The 21,485-nt window shown below is 40.4% G+C and overlaps 4 gene segments (V, D, J or C); all 4 read left to right on the forward strand.

Annotated features, from left to right (window-relative positions):
• Positions 1-21,485, forward strand: part of LOC122704631 — a 284,386-nt gene that overhangs the window by 180,765 nt on the left and 82,136 nt on the right.
• Positions 1,932-10,489, forward strand: LOC122705800. The segment is given in 4 exon segments: positions 1,932-2,016; positions 2,235-2,545; positions 9,498-9,668; positions 10,406-10,489. Coding segments are annotated over 4 exon segments (615 nt in total).
• Positions 13,368-13,954, forward strand: LOC122705802. The segment is given in 2 exon segments: positions 13,368-13,454; positions 13,620-13,954. Coding segments are annotated over 2 exon segments (399 nt in total).
• On the forward strand, positions 19,075-20,255 carry LOC122705803. The segment is given in 2 exon segments: positions 19,075-19,123; positions 19,843-20,255. Coding segments are annotated over 2 exon segments (462 nt in total).

Consider the following 21,485-nt stretch of genomic DNA (forward strand, 5'->3'; position numbering starts at 1 on the left):
TGAGCCACCTGGGAAACCCCGAATCATATAGTAGGTATATTTTTATTATTTTGGGGAATCTTCATGCTGTTTTAAATAGAGGCTACATCAGTTTACTTTCCCAGCAAGAATGCACAAGCTTTCCCTTTTCTCCACATCCTTGACAATACTCAATTATTTTTCATTTTTGTCATGATAGTATTCTGGTAGGAGTGAGGTGATTTTGGTTTTGATTTGCATTTACCTGATGATTAGAGATGTTGAACATCTTTTCATGTGTCTGTTTGCCATCTGTATGTTTCTTTGGAAAAATGCCTATTCATGTCCTCTGCCTGTGGTTTTGATATTGTGTGCAAAAGTTTTTTTATATATTTTGGGCATTAACCCCTTATTGACTGATCACTTCCAAGTATCTTCTCCCATTTGATAGGTTGCCTTTTTTGTGTGTGAATGGTTTCTTTCACTGTGCAAAATAATTTAATTAGGTCCTATTTTCTGTGTTATTTCTTTTTTGTCCTTGCCTGAGGAAATAAATACAAAAATATGGCAAAGGTGAATGTCATAAACCATATTGCCTATACTTCCTTTAAGCATTTATGAGTTCAGGTCATATATTTAAGTCTCTAATCCGTTTTGAGTTTATTTTAGTATATGCTCTGAGAAAATATTCTAATTTCATTCTTTAACATGTAGCTGTCCAATTGTCTAACACCAATTATAGAAGAAGCAGTTTTCCCCTCATTGATTCTTCTTGCCTCCTTTGTTATAGATTGATTGACCATGTATACAAGGGTTAAAATCTGGACTCCCTATTCTTTTCCATTCACTGAATCTCTATGTTTGGGCCAGCAGTGTACATTTTAGATTACAACACCTTTGAAGCATATTTTGATGTCAGGGAGTGTGATACCTTCAATTTTGTTCTTTTTTTTTTTCAAAATTGCTTTGATAATTTGTGGTCTTTTGTGATAACTTGTGGTTCTATACAAAATTTAGGGCTATTTGTTCTAGTTGCATGAAAAATGCCATAACTATTTTGAGAGGGGTTGCATTAAATCTGTAGATTGCTCTGGTTCAGAGGACATTTCAACATTGTTAATTCTTAAAACCCATGAACATGAAATATCTTTATATTTATTTGCATTATCCTCAATTTTCTTCATCAATATCTTATAGCTTTCAGAGTGACATCAGTACAATTCTAGGGCACATGATCTAATAAGTTCAATTCTCCTTGTAGAGGCACAAGACTGAATATCCTGATCCTCCTCAAAGTCTAATAAATAAGATTAAATGTCAGATTTCAGAAAAATAATATTTTATTCCTGTTACAGTTTCAGAAAAACACATACAAATGAATAGATTCTGAAAGTCAGAAGAACTGATGTTTCTTCATTTCATGTTAAAGTAATTTTATTTACTAAAAATTCTAAATAGAGCCCTAACACCCAGTTAAGAAAAAAAAATAATTATTTTGGATAAGATAGCTTTTCACCAAGAAAGTTGAAAACCTGTGTGTTTTAAAAAAGACATTGTTTCTGAATGGAGGAAAGGTAAGCATAGGCTAAATGAATGACCAGTAAGTAAGTTACAAGAAGAGTTCATATCCTATGCTAAATTCTATCTTAAATGAGCTGGTAAAATTATTTTACTGAATGATTATCAATATTTGTCAACTTGTTTAAAATTCAGTTCCCCTCAGCTCATACCATTAATACTAACTGTTTTTTTCCATACTCCTTTTCAAGATCTGCTTAACTCAATTATCAGGGAAAGACAAGTAGACAAAATAAAGTTTGTGGTGAGCCAGACTTTTTCCCACATGTGCACAGACCACATGGGCTATGAACATGACAAACCCCACTTCCCGTTGGGGGGAGTCACACAGGTACCAGGTAGTATGTATATGTGCTGTCAGGCACTCAAAGACACTGTACTCTCAGCCTGAGGCAGGACTCAGCACATTCGTGAAGGGGAATCCATGCCTCATGCCGCTCTCCAGTCTGCTCTGGGTGTTCTTGGCCTTCACCTTCCTTGGTAAGGATACTTCCAAACAAGGGTACAAGTGTTTAGGGTGAAAGGTCCGCACACAGGCACATGGTGCTTCACAGGGACTTGGGGAGGAAAGGAGGGTTGGGGAAAAGCATACTTATTATGATTTCAATTTGGGTTTTCTTTGGGCCCCAAATTAGTCTAATTCCTACATTAGTTTGTTCATTATTTCAGCTCTGTTTCCTGATTTTTTCCCCCCACAGGATCTGGTCTGGCGCAGAACGTTATTCAAGACCAGCCAGACATATCCGGTCAACTGGGACAGTCAGTCACCCTGAACTGTCGGTATGGAACAGCCTGGAGTTATTACTACATGTTTTGGTACAAGCTGCTTCCCAATGGAGAGATGATTTACCTTATTGGTCAGGTTTCTTCTAGCCAGAATGCAAGGAATGGCCGCTACTCTGTAAATTTTCAGAAAGCTCGTAAATCCATCAGCCTCACCATTTCAGACTTAGAGCTGGAAGATTCTGCAGAGTATTTCTGTGCTCTCTGGGAGCTCACAGTGCTTGAAGTAATGGGAAAAGCTAAACAAAAACCTCAGAGTTTAATAAAAGAGAGCTTCCTTGCTGCAGAACTCCAGCTGAAATATGCACCTGCAGATCCCAGACCAGAAATGGCAGTTGTGTGGTTGCTTAATCTGTGGTCTGGAAGCCCCTTTTAAGTCGCTTAGGAACAGATGTCCAGACTAACTTTCTAGTAATACGTTCTCAGTCTTGATTTTTTAAATTTTGTATCAACCATACAGAACATGTGCAAAGTTGTCTAAATTTGAAAACTTGTCCCATAATAATTTAATATGGCAACTTCACCTAAAAAATCTCACATCTTAAATCTGGGTTTAATTTTCAGAAATTGTCATGAATATAATTTCCTTTATCTTTTCTTCTTAGGTTTTGTGTCAGTTAGGGTACAATCAGAAAAGTAGAACCACAGTGATACAGAATAAGAGACTCATTTTAAGGAATAGAACTCTCAGGCAATTGCTAGAGTTGGTGGAGGAGTTTATACAAAGCTGTTATCTTTGCATCTGGTGCAAACCTGAATTTACTTTAAATCAACTAGAGTGTCATTTGGAAAGGAAAATTGTATGTGGACAAAAGCATGGAAAAACTGATGTGTAAGGACATACTAGAATCCACGAGGACAATTGGAACCCACAAAGACACACTAAAACTTGCCTGTCTCTCGCCTCCTTCAATCTCATGGTAATGGGTGACCTTCTGGAGAAGTGGATATTTCTCATCATGCTACATGCACATTTGGCCCAAGATGGGAGATCTGGTTGGAGGTCAAGGAGTTGTAAGTCAACAATAAGATGAGCTAGCAGATCAGCAGCAACACGTGTGAGTTGCACAGTGGCTGGAGCCCTGCACCAACCAGCAGGACATAAAAAAAAAAAATGTGGCTACTTTAAGACAACTACCTTCTAAACCTTGCAGTTTCTTTTTTATGGCCAATCCTAACCCAGAACAATACAGGGAGACAAATTCTGAGTCATAGATTTCCAGCTAGTAGAGACACTACAAAGCTATTCCAGTACCTTCTATGTCAACTGGTCATCCATCTATACCTCTTTTAACAACACACTTTCAAATAAAGAAAACAGCAAAACTATGCTTCTTGTTAATATGATGCAATTACTCCCCATTCAACCAAAATCACTGTAACCTTCTCCTGAAAAGAGTATACCAGGTTTGTGCATGCATCCTAAGTTGCTTCAGCCACATCCAACTCTTCATGACCCTATGTACTGTAGCCCCCCAGGCTACTCTGTCCATGGGATTCTCCGGGCAAGAATACTGGAGTGGGTTGCCATACCCTCTTCAAGGGATACCAAGTTCACTTATCCATTTTTGGGTGTTATTCTTTTCTTTTATCCCTCACCCACACTGTCCCATTGGATCCTGCATCTTAACTACTGAGATACAATCAGATACAAGACTAACTTGTATTTTGCACATCATATGTTTCCATAGGCAGGCAACTGGGGGAGAGATTTAAAAATGGCTACTGTATTCATAAACATATTCACATCAAACTGAAAAAGAGATTGTCATAACTACTATCAACTTAAAAAATATTCACAACCAGAAGTTGAGAGTTATGTTTTATCTGGTGAGAATTTTTAGGACTTCAAGCCTGGGAGATAATATGTTCAAGAAACCCTGAAAGAACTGCTCTAAGGAGGTGAGCAGAGGATCCAGGTTGTGTAGAAGTTTTGCAACAAAATGCAGGTAGTCTGAACATCAAAAGATTACTGTTAATTAAAGAAAATCGGATATCTCAAGTCAAGGAGTCTAGCTCTTTTCTATGCATGGGAAGATGAAAGAGTCTGGGCTCACTGAAGTCATTCTTTTACTATTCACCTCAGCTGTCCTGGGGCCAATATCTGTGTTTCTTACATCCTGAGATCCTTTAGGCTCCTGGTAGGGAGTGACTGCAGTTCTGATGGTTGTTAGATCACAGATATTCTTCTCCTTCCTGAGTGCCCTTAGGCTCAGGAGCTCACACTGGGCTGCAGTTGCTGATGACTGATATCCTTGTTTACTGATATGGCAGGAAATGCTCCATTTCTGACTATTACAGTTTTTGCTACTGCAAATGATCACATGATTGTTGGTAGTATTTATAACTACCTTTTCCATTACCCATTTCATAACATTTTTGCTCATAACAAGCACCTTCACTCACTGCCATACTTGACTTCCTATAAAACAAGCTCCTTACATAGGAGCAATGCTATGTGGAAAATCATCAAGGTGAATAAGACATTCTGCAAGTCTTCCACTGTGGTTTTGACGGAAGTTCAAAGGGTATTGAAGGCAAATCCAAGGATCTATTTAAGTGGAAATAATCTTGCCAATAAACAGGGAAAATTGATAGACTGTATTCTGGGAAATATCATTAAGAATGATGCTTGATTTCATGTCAGATGCAATAGAAGCCACCAAGGGAGAACATTTTTAAAGTGTTAAAAGGAAGCAAATATTTTCAAACTAGTAACACTTTTAAACTAGCTTCTTTTTTTGTTGTTGTTGTTGGTAAATCATTTTCTTTTTTTTTCTTTTCTTTTTTTTTCTTATCAGCCATAGATTTACACGTATTCCCCATCCCGATCCCCCCTCCCACCTCCCTCTCCACCCGATTCTTCTGGGTCTTCCCAGTGCACCAGGCCCGAGCACTTGTCTCATGCATCCACCTGGGCTGGTGATCTGTTTCACCATAGATAGTATACATGCTGTTCTTTTGAAATATCCCACCCTCACATTCTCCCACAGAGTTCAAAAGTCTGTTCTGTATTTCTGTGTCTCTTTTTCTGTTCTGCATATAGGGTTATCGTTACCATCTTTCTAAATTCCATATATATGTGTTAGTATGCTGTAATGTTCTTTATCTTTCTGGCTTACTTCACTCTGTATAATGGGCTCCAGTTTCATCCATCTCATTAGGACTGATTCAAATGAATTCTTTTTAACGGCTGAGTAATATTCCATGGTGTATATGTACCACAGCTTCCTTATCCATTCATCTGCTGATGGGCATCTAGGTTGCTTCCATGTCCTGGCTATTATAAACAGTGCTGCGATGAACATTGGGGTGCACGTGTCTCTTTCAGATCTGGTTTCCTCAGTGTGTATGCCCAGAAGTGGGATTGCTGGGTCATATGGCAGTTCTATTTCCAGTTTTTTAAGAAATCTCCACACTGTTTTCCATAGCGGCTGTACTAGTTTGCATTCCCACCAACAGTGTAAGAGGGTTCCCTTTTCTCCACACCCTCTCCAGCATTTATTGCTTGTAGACTTTTGGATAGCAGCCATCCTGACTGGCGTGTAATGGTACCTCATAGTGGTTTTGATTTGCATTTCTCTAATAATGAGTGATGTTGAGCGTCTTTTCATGTGTTTGTTAGCCATCTGTATGTCTTCTTTGGAGAAATGTCTGTTTAGTTCTTTGACCCATTTTTTGATTGGGTCATTTATTTTTCCGGAATTGAGCTGCAGGAGTTGCTTGTATATTTTTGAGATTACTCTACACCTAAAGCAACTAGAGAAGGAAGAAATGAAGAACCCCAGGGTTAACAGAAGGAAAGAAATCTTAAAAATCAGGGCAGAAATAAATGCAAAAGAAACTAAAGAGACCATAGCAAAAATCAACAAAGCTAAAAGCTGGTTTTTTGAAAAAATAAACAAAATTGACAAGCCATTAGCAAGACTCATTAAGAAACAAAGAGAGAAGAACCAAATTAACAAAATTAGAAATGAAAATGGAGAGATCACAACAGACAACACCGAAATACAAAGGATCATAAGAGACTACTACCAGTAGCTCTATGCCAATAAAATGGACAACTTGGATGAAATGGACAAATTCTTAGAAAAGTATAACTTTCCAAAACTGAACCAGGAAGAAATAGAAGATCTTAACAGACCCATCACAAGCAAGGAAATCGAAACTGTAATCAGAAATCTTCCAGCAAACAAAAGCCCAGGACCAGATGGCTTCACAGCTGAATTCTACCAAAAATTTAGAGAAGAGCTAACACCTATCTTACTCAAACTCTTCCAGAAAATTTCAGATGAAGGTAAGCTTCCAAACTCATTCCATGAGGCCACCATCACCCTAATTCCAAAACCAGACAAAGATGCCACCAAAAAAGAAAACTACAGGCCAATATCACTGATGAACATAGATGCAAAAATCCTTAACAAAATTCTAGAAAACAGAATCCAACAACATATTAAAAAAATCATACACCATGACCAAGTGGGCTTTATCCCAGGAATGCAAGGATTCTTTAATATCCACAAATCAATCAATGTAATACACCACATTAACAAATTGAAAGATAAAAACCATATGATTATCTCAATAGATGCAGAGAAAGCCTTTGACAAAATTCAACACTCATTTATGATTAAAACTCTCCAGAAAGCAAGAATAGAAGGAACATACCTCAACATAATGAAAGCTATATATGACAAACCCACAGCGTCACCCTCAATGGTGAAAAATTGAAAGCGTTTCCCCTGAAATCAGGAACAAGACAAGGGTGCCCACTCTCACCTCTACTATTCAACATAGTGTTGGAAGTTTTGGCCACGGCAATCAGAGCAGAAAAAGAAGTAAAAGGAATCCAGATAGGAAAAGAAGAAGTGAAACTCTCACTGTTTGCAGATGACATGATCCTCTACATAGAAAACCCTAAAGACTCTACCAGAAAATTACTAGAGCTAATCAACGAATATAGTAAAGTTGCAGGATATAAAATTAACACACAGAAATCCCTTGCATTCCTTTATACTAACAATGAAAAAACAGAAAGAGAAATTAAAGAAACAATACCATTCACCATTGCAACAAAAAGAATAAAATACTTAGGAGTATATCTACCTAAAGAAACAAAAGACCTATACATAGAAAACTATAAAACACTGATGAAAGAAATCAAAGAGGACACAAACAGATGGAGAAACATACCATGTTCATGGATTGGAAGAATCAATATTGTCAAAATGGCTATTCTACCCAAAGCAATCTATAGATTCAATGCAATCCCTATCAAGTTACCAACGGTATTTTTCTCAGAACTAGACCAAAGAATTTCACAATTTGTATGGAAATACAAAAAACCTCGAATAGCCAAAGTAATCTTGAGAAAGAAGAATGGAACTGGAGGAATCAACCTGCCTGACTTCAGACTCTACTACAAAGCCACAGTCATCAAGACAGTATGGTACTGGCACAAAGACAGAAATATAGATCAATGGAACAGAATAGAAAGCCCAGAGATAAATCCATGAACCTATGGACACCTTATCTTTGACAAAGGAGGCAAGGATATACAATGGAAAAAAGACAACCTCTTTAACAAGTGGTGCTGGGAAAACTGGTCAACCGCTTGTAAAAGAATGAAACTAGAACACTTTCTAACACCATACACAAAAATAAACTCAAAATGGATTAAAGATCTAAATGTAAGACCAGAAACTATAAAACTCCTAGAGGAGAACATAGGCAAAACACTCTCAGACATAAATCACAGCAGGATCCTCTATGACCCACCTCCCAGAATATTGGAAATAAAAGCAAAACTAAACAAATGGGACCTAATGAAACTTAAAAGCTTTTGCACTACAAAGGAAACTATAAGTAAGGTGAAAAGACAGCCCTCAGATTGGGAGAAAATAATAGCAAGTGAAGAAACAGACAAAGGATTAATCTCAAAAATATACAAGCAACTCCTGCAGCTCAATTCCAGAAAAATAAATGACCCAATCGAAAAATGGGCCAAAGAACTAAACAGACATTTCTCCAAAGAAGACATACAGATGGCTAACAAACACATGAAAATATGCTCAACATCACTCATTATTAGAGAAATGCAAATCAAAACCACTATGAGGTACCATTACACGCCAGTCAGGATGGCTGCTATCCAAAAGTCTACAAGCAATAAATGCTGGAGAGGGTGTGGAGAAAAGGGAACCTTCTTACACTGTTGGTGGGAATGCAAACTAGTACATCCGCTATGGAAAACAGTGTGGAGATTTCTTAAAAAACTGGAAATAGAACTGCCATATGACCCAGCAATCCCACTTCTGGGCATACACACTGAGGAAACCAGATCTGAAAGAGACACGTGCACCCCAATGTTCATTGCAGCACTGTTTATAATAGCCAGGACATGGAAGCAACCTAGATGCCCATCAGCAGATGAATGGATAAGGAAGCTGTGGTACATATATACCATGGAATATTACTCAGCCGTTAAAAAGAATTCATTTGAATCAGTCCTAATGAGATGGATGAAACTGGAGCCCCTTATACAGAGTGAAGTAAGCCAGAAAGATAAAGAACATTACAGCATACTAACACATATATATGGAATTTAGAAAGATGGTAACGATATATGCAAAACAGAAAAAGAGACACAGAAATACAGAACAGACTTTTGAACTCTGTGGGAGAATGTGAGGGTGGGATGTTTCAAAAGAACAGCATGTATACTATCTATGGTGAAACAGATCACCAGCCCAGGTGGGATGCATGAGACAAGTGCTCGGGCCTGGTGCACTGGGAAGACCCAGAGGAACCGGGTGGAGAGGGAGGTGGGAGGGGTGATCGGGATGGGGAATACGTGTAAATCTATGGCTGATTCATATCAATGTATGACAAAACCCACTGAAATGTTGTGAAGTAATTAGCCTCCAACTAATAAAAAAAAACAAAAAAACCACGGATTCTTCCTTCTGTTATGTCAGCAAAATCTTTAACCATAATTTTATCCCAGAAACATATGCCCAAGGTGACACAGAATTTTTATTTATAATTTGACCAGGACAAACCCATGGAAACTCAGTGACCCAGATGGATGGCCAAGTGAGTCTTTCAGAAGGGACTTCTGTGACTATAAACTGCACTTATTCAACTCTGGGTACCCTGCTCTTTTCTGGTATGTCCAGTATCCTGGAGAAGGTCCACAGCTCCTCCTAAAAGCCACGAAGGCCAACGAGAAGCAAAGCCACAAAGGTTTTGAAGCCAGATACAATGCAAAAACCACCTCCTTCCACTTGGAGAAAGCCTCAGTCCAAGAGTCAGACTCAGCTGTGTACTACTGTGCTCTGAGTGACACAGTGACAGAAACTGCAGGGGGAGCTGAGCACAAACTCTGAGCAGCAGCGGGGCCTGGATGCTGAGTGTCTCTGATCCCCTCTGGTCCCAGCAGAGTTTATGGTGGTTTGTCGCTCAGTCTCTGGTTGATACAAACATGATACCAACGTCTAGAGCATAAGAACAAGAAGTAAACATCCCCTTGTGTGAGTGCTCAGTCACTTCAGTCGTGTCCGACTCTTTGGCATCCCATGGACTGTAGCCCGCCAGGCTCCTCTGTCCATGGAATTCTTCAGGCAAGAATACTAGAGTGGGTTGCCATACCCTCCTCCAGGGGATCTTCCCGACCCAGGGATCGAACCTGGGTCTGCTGCATTGCAGGCGGATTCTTTACTACTGTATCACTGGGAAACATTTCCTTTACCCAGCCTCTTATTAGTGAAGCTAAAAACTGTCTGACACCAACCGTTCCTTATCAAAGACCAAAGTAATTTCAAGGTTAAACCACATAAACAACGCAATAGTCCCTTGCTCATCCTTGCAGTCAAATCCATGCCCTGCAGGTTGTTCCAGGCCAACTTGATGGGTTTTGCTTTACTGAGTTTTATCATACTTTTAGTATACAATATACTTTTAGAGAGCCAGAGTGCACCAGAGAAGGTGTCATTTGCATAGTGTCTTCCTGACAGAGCATTCAGGAGAAGTAATAGAAGAGCTACAGCCTCCAAAAACGATGACTTTGAAAAACTGTTATTTTTAGATTGAAGTAGAGCTGACACACAGCGTTGTGTCAGTGTCAGGTGCACAGCAGAGTCACCGTCACGTGCACGAGTGTAGTGTGTGACACACGTGGTGTATGGGGTTCTTTCTCAGATTCTCCCTTATAGGTTACTGCAAAATATTGAGGATTTTGTCATAATCTTGAAACTGTGAGAGATAAGGAAGTAAGAGAAGATGGTGTATTGAAAAGAATAATAGAGCAATCAATCTCTGTATTGCACTGCAAATATACTGCTGGTCTTCGCAAATATTGGTGCAATCCTATTTAATCAACATCTTTTATTGGCACACTAGGAGTACTTTCGCTGCTTGGGAGAAAGTTTTAAGCACAGACGTGAACAACATATGTTTTCCGGTTCTGCAGTGGCTATTATGGTAACAATGACTAAAAATATTATTGCCCTTGAAATACCTGCTGCTTCTAAAATATTTTTCTTGGCTTCATTCTTCCACCTTCATGAAAATTTTCTTCTACTTTTTTCAAAGGCTATATTTGTAGGATTTGTGAATGAGCTATAGTTATAACATTAATATATTTTTGTTATGCACTGTTGGTTTAAATCTAGTATGTATTAGCTATGCATTATTGATTTAAATCTAGTTAAAATTTTTATTAGATTGGTTTAAATGCCAATTTTATTTTTAAAGTTCTGTAAATAAAATGCATGTCAAAGTATACTTTAAATAATACAAAATGTTGTGCAATAAAATGTTTTCTCTGAAATTTGTATAAACATAGTAGATTAATAATACACATTTATCTCTAAGATAGTAAAGAAATCAGAAAGGGTATAAACCTGCAAACACAAAAAGAATAGATAAGGAGATCACAGCGCATAGTGATGTCAACAAAATGTCAGAGGTGAGAAGTGTAAGGAAGAATTAAAGCTTGTGTTACAGACTAGACAAAGAAGAAACCTAGGTTCAGTGCGAGAGGTGTCACAATGTGAGCTGCAGAAGACTTTAAAAAAGAAGGACCAGTTACCTTTGAATAGTTGAGAAAGATGGTGTTGCTCTCGCGAGTGCCTGTGTATGTGTGGGTTGAAGGTTTGTGACGGGTGCTAAAATAGGAGGCCTGAGTGAAATTACTTGTAAGTAAAGAACACCAATGCTCTCCACAGTTCTTTATAGGAGTGTTAGTTGTTCAGTCGTGTCTGACTCTTTACGACCGCATGGACTGTAGCCTGCCAGGCTCCTCTGTCCATGGGATTTTTTCAGGCAAGAATACTGGAGTGGTTGCCATTCACTTCTCCAGGGGATCTTCCTGACCCAGGGATTAAACCTGGGTCTGCTGCATTGCAGGCAGATTCTTTACTGTTTGAGCCACCAGAGAATTTACGACAAGCAATAATTGCTTTCTAAATCCAGAAGAAAAGTGGAAGTTAGTCTTTGATGAATTAAGAACATCACATAAAAAATTGTTCCAAACTTTGTGTATTACCTGGGCTTCCCTGGTGGCTCAGATGGTAAATAATCTGCCTGCAATGCAAGAAGTTTAACACACATGAAACCAGAACATTTTAATAAATATACATATTTATATATTGAGTAGATATTCTTCACCATAGCTGTGTAAATTTTTAAAGATATGAGATATGGAACAGAGGTTAAATTAATTCTTTGTAATCCACAGGGCCAGAGAATCCAAATCACAGGAGAGGGGCTTCTACCTCTGGAAATGAAGTAGTCTTGGTTGCCCAGGGACCATTTCTTACAACAGGTTCTTTAGGGTTAATCTTCTATTTGCACTATTTCTCTAGAAGACACAGGCAATATTGAGGCTTTCTTAGGTTTATCCTCACAGAGGTAAACAGAAAATTCTAAGTAATAAAACTGGTTTTGGCAGAGGAAGATAATTCTGGAAACTCACAGCAGTTAAGGGGAAGTGTCTTGGGTAAAGAACATTTTATTGGGGAAATGTCAATGTCATTGTCTTAGGCAAAGAACACTGTAGTGAAGTTTGGAAGAAAAATAATCGAATATAGACTCCGAGCCAGCAATGGCCAAGGCAGCAGAGGCATGCCAGTAGAACTGACTCATCCTCTGGAGGAAATTCCACTAAGGCTCTGAGTCATTCACTGCTTTTAAGACATGTGTGAGTTTAAGGTGTCTAATATAATTATTTGATATATGTATATATTTTGAAGTGATAACACTGATAAGGTTAGTGAACACATCTTTCACTGCACATAATTACCAGGGTTTTTGTCTTGTTGTTATTATGGTGAGTATATTTAAGGTCTGTACTCCCAGCCACTCTCAAATGAAAAATACCGTATTGTTAACCATAGTCACAGTTAACAGGCAAGACCAGCTTAGAGGAACACAATCTAAGATAATAGGCATTTGGGATATCAAGTGATCTTTTTTCTCTTTTACTCTTACTTGGCTTACATGTTCCTTTTAGAAAGATTTTCTCCCCATGGTAGAAAGAGCATGGTAAATAGGCTGAAAAGGAAGGTTTTATACTTTTATGTTTAAGAGTGAATCATGGTGCTTTTCTAATTTCAAAACTAATATCAGGCCCATCATTGGATAAAGAGCAACAGCATCTACCTCCTTCTAACTTACTAAAAATGACTCAGTTGTGTGCAGAGGTGTAAATCTTAATCTCTACATCCTTACTGTGCATTTAAATTTACAACCTAAGATGTAATTTGCTTAATCTTTGCTGTTTCTATGCATCAGAGTCCCTCATAGGCACAGGTATGAGAAGGACATTTAACCAGAGAGTTCAGTAGTTAGAGATGTAACCACCAGAGGGTGGTGCACCTCTGCTGATCAGAGCCTGTGGAGGGTTCATTTGAGTGGATTCTGAATGGATAGGTAGACTTGGGGCAGAGGCAGAACCTTTTCCTTATTGGCTGGGTAGACAATGAAAGAAACCACTAGAGAAAAGAAGGGATCACTTGGTAACAGAAGCCGCTCTCCTGGCCGGAGACTGCAGGTCCACAACTGATCCTAAATGGGGAAAACAATGAAGACACCCATTGGAGCTTTAATCACATTCTTGTGGCTGCGGCTGGACTGTGAGTTGAGGGTTTAAGGGAAATAGAGTGTATTTGTAGATATTCTTTAGATGCCAAGACTGGCTTTATTCAGGTTTCTTCTAGTTATTGTAGAAAAGGAAAAGTAAAGTCTAGAGCTAAATAATCTGACAACCCTTTTCCTTTCTCTGACTTCTTTCTCCATAGGTGTCAGCCTGGGAAACAAGGTGGAGCAGAGTCCTTCTACCCTGACTGTCCAGGAGGGAAACAGCTCTGTTATCACCTGCACTTATACAGATGGTAACTCAGAGTATTTCCCTTGGTATAAGCAAGAACCTGGGAAAGGACCCCAGCTCCTTATAGCTATTCGTTCAAATAAGGACAAAAAGGAAGACCAGAGACTGACTGTTTTGTTGAATAAGACAGCCAAACATCTCTCCCTGCACATCGCAACCACTGAAGCTGGAGACTCAGCTGTCTACTTGTGTGCAGCAAGCACACAGTGCTCCCCAGGCATCTTCTGTCTGTACTCAAACCTGTGACTGGGGCAGCCCCCTTCCTTTGGTGCAAACTTCAAATATGACAAATGTTATATTGCTTGTCTGCAGGTGGAAACTGATGTGCTAGTCATAAAAAGCATGTGAAAGAAAGTGAAAGTCACTCAGTTGTGTCCAACTCTTTGCTACACTATGGACTATACAGTCCATGGGATTCTCCAGGCCAGAATACTTGAATGGGTAGCCTTTCCCTTCTAAAGGGGATCTTCCCAATCCAGGGATCAAACCCAGGTCTCCTGCATTGCAGGCAGATTCTTTACCAGCTGAGCCACAGAGGAAGCCCAAGAATACTGGAATGGGTAGCCTATCCCTTCTCCAGGGGGCCTTCCAGACCCAGGAATCAACCCGGGGTCTCCAGCATTGCAGGTGATTCTTTACCAACTGAGCTGTCAGGGAAGCCATAAAAAGCATTGGATAAGAATATTAGGCTCTTTTGAAATATCCCACCCTCACATTCTCCCACGAGGAATCGGGTGGAGAGGGAGGTGGGAGGGGGGATCGGGATTGGGAATACATGTAAATCCATGGCTGATTCATATCAATGTATGACAAAACCCACTGGAAAAAAAAATAATAATAAAAAAATAATAATAAAATAGCTCAACTGGAAAAAAAAAAAAAAAAAGAACAGAAGAATATTAGGCTCAAGAGCAGCTAGAAAGGGTTAGAACATGTTGTTGGATACCTGTTGCTCACTGAATTCTTGAAGAGAGTTAGTAATTTACTGATTTGTTTTGAAATTGTAAGACTGACTTTACATTTTGCCATTCAGACTCCTGTTCTATAAACACTCCCCCTGTTATCCATATCACAATCCTTATTATGAATGAGTTTTTAAAATATTGTGCTTTGAAAACAGCATATTTTTCTGATTATACAAATTGCATGCCAAATATAACAAAATGCTTTATATAATTAATATGATATTGACAATTCTATGATCACACAATGTCGCTAATATTGTTTACTCTTTTTATAAATTCCTATCTTAATTAGTATCTTTTTCCACTTAATATTAAATATTGAACTGAGCATTCCTCATTCCATTTTCTTGTTCCCAAACATCAGCTTTGAAATAGCTCTATGAGAAATATTAATAAATTACAATTTTACATTGTCTGACATCCCTTTTATGTGCATTGACCACCTTCTTATTGAGAAAATGTGACTTGTGTTTTCCTTTAGTGTCCAGTAACAGTATATATTTTTTGTGTGTTTGAGGAAAAGTAAGATAGAAAGTGATTTGAAAATGTCATGTTCAAATGATTGCAAATCAAATGGTGTATTTGCCTTCTCCTGTCTCTGGACAATTTACTGCGAACTTCATGGCCTTCTCTTGCTGTTAGGAGGCCAGTCTGGGTGTTGATAGCCCCCATGTTTCTTCCTTTCCTTAGGGGGAGGCTGGCTGCTCACATCTGTCTTGTTTCCTCCAGGCCAGCAGGGTGGGGCCGCCACTGCCCATGCTCAGGAGGCATCTGCAGAGCCTCACTCTGGCTGCTCTTTGCGCCCCTGGAGCAGCGACAGGGTGGGGTGGTGTTTGAGTCAGACGTTGTGTGATGGCTGGTACCCCTGGGCCACTTTTGATGATTGGCAGGCAAGGCATCCCCGGCGACTGGTGGCAGTCCTGAGGGAGCCAGTGTCCTGGTAGTAGGAAACTTGTCCACTTTAATGCCCTCCTGGAGACCTGGCTGCTGTTCCCAGGGGCTCCCCACTCCCCAGCTGAGCAGCACACCTAAGTGTTCTGGGTGAGGAGAGAAAGGGGCGAGTCTTCTCTGTAGGTTCTCCCAAAGCTGGAGAGCAGATGCTCACTCACAGGCTCTCACTTTCCTCTGGGGAGAAATCGCAGGTCAAGAATGTTTCTCCTGGAGCCCAGCTGTGTGCTGTGAGGGGAGGGGTGAGGAAGGTAATGGGAAACTGTTCCCCTAACCGTCTGCAGTGTGTCTGATATCAGACGGTGTGCTGGAACTTCTCTGCTGGATTTCTGGACTTCTCAGAGCTCCCTTGGAGTATAACTGTGAAAATTGGTGTTTTTTGGCGGGGTGAAAAGATGGTAGAAGATTCCTCTTTTGCTATTTTGAATTCAGTATTTGAAATCTTAATTCCTAAGTAATTACATAGAAAAATGGACTATTTTTTATTTATATTTCTGTTTATTTTGAATTTTAATCCACTGTGGAGATGATGTAGCCATCACAAGTTCCTGACACAGAACAGCCTCACTGCTCCCCAGAACGCCCCGTGCTCCCCTTTTGTGAAGACAAACTGCCCGATTCCTGTGCTGTGCTGTGCTTAGTCACTCAGCTGTGTCCGACTCTTCTTGACTCCACTGACCATAGCCTGCCCAGGCTCCTCTGTCCACAGGCAAGAATATTGGAGAGGGTTGTCATGCCCTCCTAAAGGGGATCTTTCCAACCTAGGGATCAAATTCAGATTTCCCACATTGCAGGCAGATTCTTTATTGACTGAACTACCAGGGAAGCCCATGAATACTGGAAAGGGTAGCCTATCCCTTCTCCAGGGCATCTTCCCAACCCAGGAATTGAACTGGGGTCCCCAGCATTGCAGGCAGATTCTTTACCAGCTGAGCTACAAGGGAAGTACCCCCTGCCCATGCCTAACTCATTTCAAAAATAAAAAAATATATATAAATTCAGAGTTTGATGTGAGACTGTCCAAAAAATTGTTCTGGGTATGGATGTACTTTGAGTAACAGAGTACAATCATAAGATCCTTAAATTGAGAAGTTTAAAGGACTTAAATAATATGAAGAGAAATTAATGATACTTCATATTTAGTCAACCAGTTGTTAGAAAAAAGTTGTTTTTAAATTAGAGAACAATTCCTACTCTATGTAGTTCCATTAAACTTAATGGAGATTCCACTGCAAGATCTAAAGATGCTTCAAACAATTTCTCTGAGGCTGTCATTACTGTGACAGGAAGATGTGAAGTGAACAGTGAAGTGAAAGTCACTCAGTCATGTCTGACTCCTTGCGACCCCGTGGACTATACTGTCCATGGATTTCTCCAGGCCAGAATACTGGAGTGGGTAACCTTTCCCTTCTCCAGGGTATCTTCCCAACCCAGGGATCCCGCATTGCAGGCATATTCTTTACCAGGTGAGCCACAGGGGAAGCCCAAGAATACTGGAGTGGGTAGTCTATCCCTTCTTTAGCGGATCTTCCCAACCCAGGAATCTAATTGGGCTCTCCTGCATTGCAGGTGGATTCTTTACCAACTGAGCTATCAGGGGAAGATAAGTTTTGACTAGTGTATCAAGAAATAGGCTGTGATAGGCAGTGGGTCTTTGTTGTTTGCCATGGTGTTGAGTCATATCCCTAGGCATGGCTTTCCTGTTATATTCATATACAAACAAAGATTTATTACAGACAGGAAGTGGTTAGGGCTGTGGTAGCACAGGTGTAGGGTTGGGGGTGGAATCAGTGTTGATCTTATGGTTAGCTGTCTTATGGAGGTGTATGAGATCACCTGCTATGTATTTCCTTTAGAGCTGGGCATACAGGATATATAACAATTTGGTATGGCTTGTTTATGGTCCCAGTTGAGTTAATGGGATGAATATAAGTTCAAAGGCTTGATAACCTAATGACAAAACTAAGGTATCTAATCTGGCTTTCATGAACAGAGCTGGACTGTCAAAATTAGTAGAGAATAAAAGGGGATTGCTGTGACAGGAGTCGGTCTCTGCAATCTCAGCCTAAACTCTTTAGCAAAGGGTGATTAGATTTTCCTGCTTTGGCCCCAAGATGGGCAACTGAAAATATTGATAGTGAGGAGAAGCATTATGGTAACAATAGGCAGAAAGTGAAGAGGCAATAAAAAGCCTCTTAGTGAAAGAGGAGAGTGAAAAAGTTGGCTTAAAGCTCAACATTCAGAAAACTAACATCATGGCATCTGGTCCCATCACTTCATGGGAAATACATGGGGAAACAGTGGAAACAGTGGCTGGCTTTATTTTGGGGGGCTCCAAAATCACTGCAGATGGTGATTGCAGCCATGAAATGCTTACTGCTTGGAAGGAAAGTTATGACCAACCTAGATAGCATATTAAAAAGCTGAGACATTACTTTGCCAACAAAGGTCTGTCTAGTCAAGGCTTTGGTTTTTCCAGTGGTCATGTGCAGATGTAAGAGTTGGACTATGAAGAAAACTGAGCGCTGAAGAATTGATGCTTTTGAACTGTGGTGTTGGAGAAGACTCTTGAGAGTCCCTTGGACTGCAAGGAGATCCAACCAGTCCATCCTAAAGGAGATCAGTCCTGGGTGTTCATTGGAAGGATTGATGTTGAAGCTGAAACTCCAATACTTTGGCCACCTCATGCAAAGAGTTGACTCATTGGAAAAGACCCTGATGCTGGGAGGGATTGGGGGCAGGAGGAGAAGGGGATGACAGAGGATGAAATGGCTGGATGGTACCACCAACTTGATGGACATGGGTTTGAGTAAACTCCGGGTGTTTGTGATGGACAGGGAGGTCTGGCGTGCTGTGATTCATGGGGTCGCAAAGAGTTGGACATGACTGAGCAACTGAACTGAACTGAACTGAGGCAGAATAGAAGAGCTAAAGTGCTTTGTCTTCTTACCATAAAGTGATTTATTTCTACCTTAGGTAGAAGAACAGAACACGGATGTGAGATTGCATGGTTAGTGTGTCTTATATTATTTCCATAATACGTTACCGATAATAGTTTTAAATAAGAGCTGCTCACTCATTTCCTTCACAGAAGCAATGACCCAACACAGCATTGTGTGTTTGTCTGTGTGGGGGTCTTCCTTGCAATATCAAATTTAACTTGTGTTTATTTTAAGATGTTATTGCTACCAGTCGAAGAGCTGGTTAATACAAAAGGAAGTTTGGGGTGAGTAGGACTCTCAACTGGTTTATAGAGAAGTTGATGTAACCCACATCAACTTGCTACTCAACTAACTACATCAACTTGCTACATCACTAACCCCTGTTTCCTGTTGTGGGGCAGCAGCAGCACATACCCAGCAGTTCTTCCCTCACCCTCTCAGGCTCACCTCACCTTGCAAAGCCTTGACATTGAAGAAGAAGATATTTTCCATCTAGTGGATGAGCTGAAACATGCTTCTCTCCAGCCTTCTGAAGGTGGTCGTGGCTTCACTGTGTTTCAGTAAGGATGGCCCCAGTGGGACTGTGCCTCCTCTGTGACCTAAGGACCAAGGGAACAGGCAGTCTTAAGGGTAGCCTGGGAAGGAAGCCTAGCCGAGTGTAAAGTAGAATTTCTTTATTCTACACCATTTATTCCTAAATCTCTGTTGTTTTTGTTCAGTAGCTAAGTTGTGTCTGACTCTTTGCAACCCCATGGACTGCAGAACGCCAGGTTCCCCTGCTCCTCTCTATCTCTCAGAGTTTCCTCAAATTCACGTCCATTGAGTCAGTGATACTATCTACTCACCCAATCTTCTGCTGCACCCTTCTTTTCTCTTCAATTTTTCCCACTATCAGGGTCTTTTCCAATATGTCTGCTCTTTGCCTCCGGTGGCCAAATTATTGGAGCTTCAGCTTCAGCATCAGTCCTTTCAGTGAATATTCAGGGTTTATTTCCTTTAGGATTGACTAGTTTGATCTCCTTACAGTCCAAGGGACTCTCAAGAGTCTGCTCCAGCACCACAATTTGAAAGCATCAATTCTTCAGCACTCCGCCTCCTTTGTGGTCCAACTCTCACATCCAAACATGACTATTGGAAAACCCATAGCTTTGACTATACAGATCTTTACTGGCAAAGTGATGTCTCTGTTTTTTAATACACTGTCTAGGTTATTCGTAGCTTTCCTTCCAAATTTTAATTTCATGGCTGCAGTCTACTTCTATCTGTTTTTTCCCTCTAGGATCCAGTATTGCCCAGAAAGTAACTCAAGACCAACCACCAATGTCAGTGCAGGAGAAAGAAACTGTGACCCTGGATTGCACATACGACACCAGTGGTACAGCTCACAGTCTGTTCTGGTACAAGAAGCCCAGCAGTGGGGCAATGACCTTCCTCATTCGCCAGGACTCTCATAACAAGCAAAATGCCACGGAAGGCTGCTGCTCATTGAATTTCCAGGAGGCAAGCAGATTCATCAAACTTACCATCTCAGCCTCACAGCTGGAGGACTCTGCAGTGTATTTCTGTGCACCGAGGGAGCCCATAGTGAGAGGCGTGCAGGAGGGACCTGCACCAAAACCCAGAGTTCTAATGATACACCCACCTGCGGTAGGACCAGGGTGGGGAATTGCCTTCACAGACAGGAGTGGTTAGTACTGTGGCAGCACAGGTGTAGGTTTAGAGGGGAAACACTCACTCTAAGAAAGTATTTCTCTAGGTTCATAGACCATGTCTAGAGCTACCACTCATCAAAAACATTCTTATCCCTGAAAATTTGGATTTAAATTTCTTATTGAAGACAAATATAACCACCAAAATCTTTACCGTATGGTGATTAGATAAAACTAGAAGAGTTGACTAAGGAAATTCAAAAATGTCTGAATTAAAAATCAGTTAAAAATATGTGTGAATTATTGGTCGTTCAGATCAGTTCAGTTCAGTTCAGTTGCTCACCCATGTCCAGCTCTTTGCGAGCCCACAGACTGCAGCACACCAGGCCTCCCTGTCTATCATCAACTCCCAGAGTCTACTCAAATTCATGTCCACTGAGTCGGTGATGCCATCCAAGCATCTCATCTTCTGTTGTCCCCTTCTTCTCCCACCTTCTGTCTTTCCCAGAATCAGAGTCTTTTCCAATGAGTCAGTTCTTCACATCAGGTGGCCAAAGTATTGGAGTTTCAGCTTCAACATCAGTCCTTCCAGTGAATATTCAGGACCGATTTCCTTTAGGATGGACTGGTTGGATCTCCTTGCAGTCCAAGAGACCCTCAAGAGTCTTCTCCAACACCACTGTTCAAAAGCATCAATTCTTCAGCACTCAGCTTTCTTTATAATCCAACACTCACATCCATACATGACTGCTGGAAAAACCATAGCCTTGACTAGATGGACCTTTGTTGGCAGAGTAATGTCTCTGCTTTTTAATATGTTGTCTAGGTTGGTAGAAACTTTTCTTCCAAGGAGTAAGTGTCCTTTAATTTCATGGCTGCAGTCACCATCTGTAGTGATTTTCGAGCCCCCCAAAATAAAGTCTGACAATGTTTCCACTGTTCCCCCATCTATTTGTCATGAAGTAATGGGACCAGATGCCCTGATCTTAGTTTTCTGAATGTTGAGCTTTAAGTCAACTTTTTCACTCTCTTCTTTCACTTTCTTCAAGAGGCTCTTTAGTTCTTCACTTTCTTCCATAAGGGTGGTGTCATCTGGGTATCTGAGGTTATTGATATTTCTCCCAGCAATCTTGATTCCTGCTTGTGCTTCATCTAGCCCAGCATTTCTCATGATGTACTCTGCATATAAGTTAAATAAGCAGGATGACAATATATAGCCTTGACATACTCCTTTCCCGATTTGGAACCAGTCTGTTGTTCCATGTCCAGTTCT

Source organism: Cervus elaphus, chromosome 12 (genome assembly GCF_910594005.1).
Source record: "Cervus elaphus chromosome 12, mCerEla1.1, whole genome shotgun sequence".
Classification (NCBI taxonomy): Eukaryota; Metazoa; Chordata; class Mammalia; order Artiodactyla; family Cervidae; genus Cervus; species Cervus elaphus.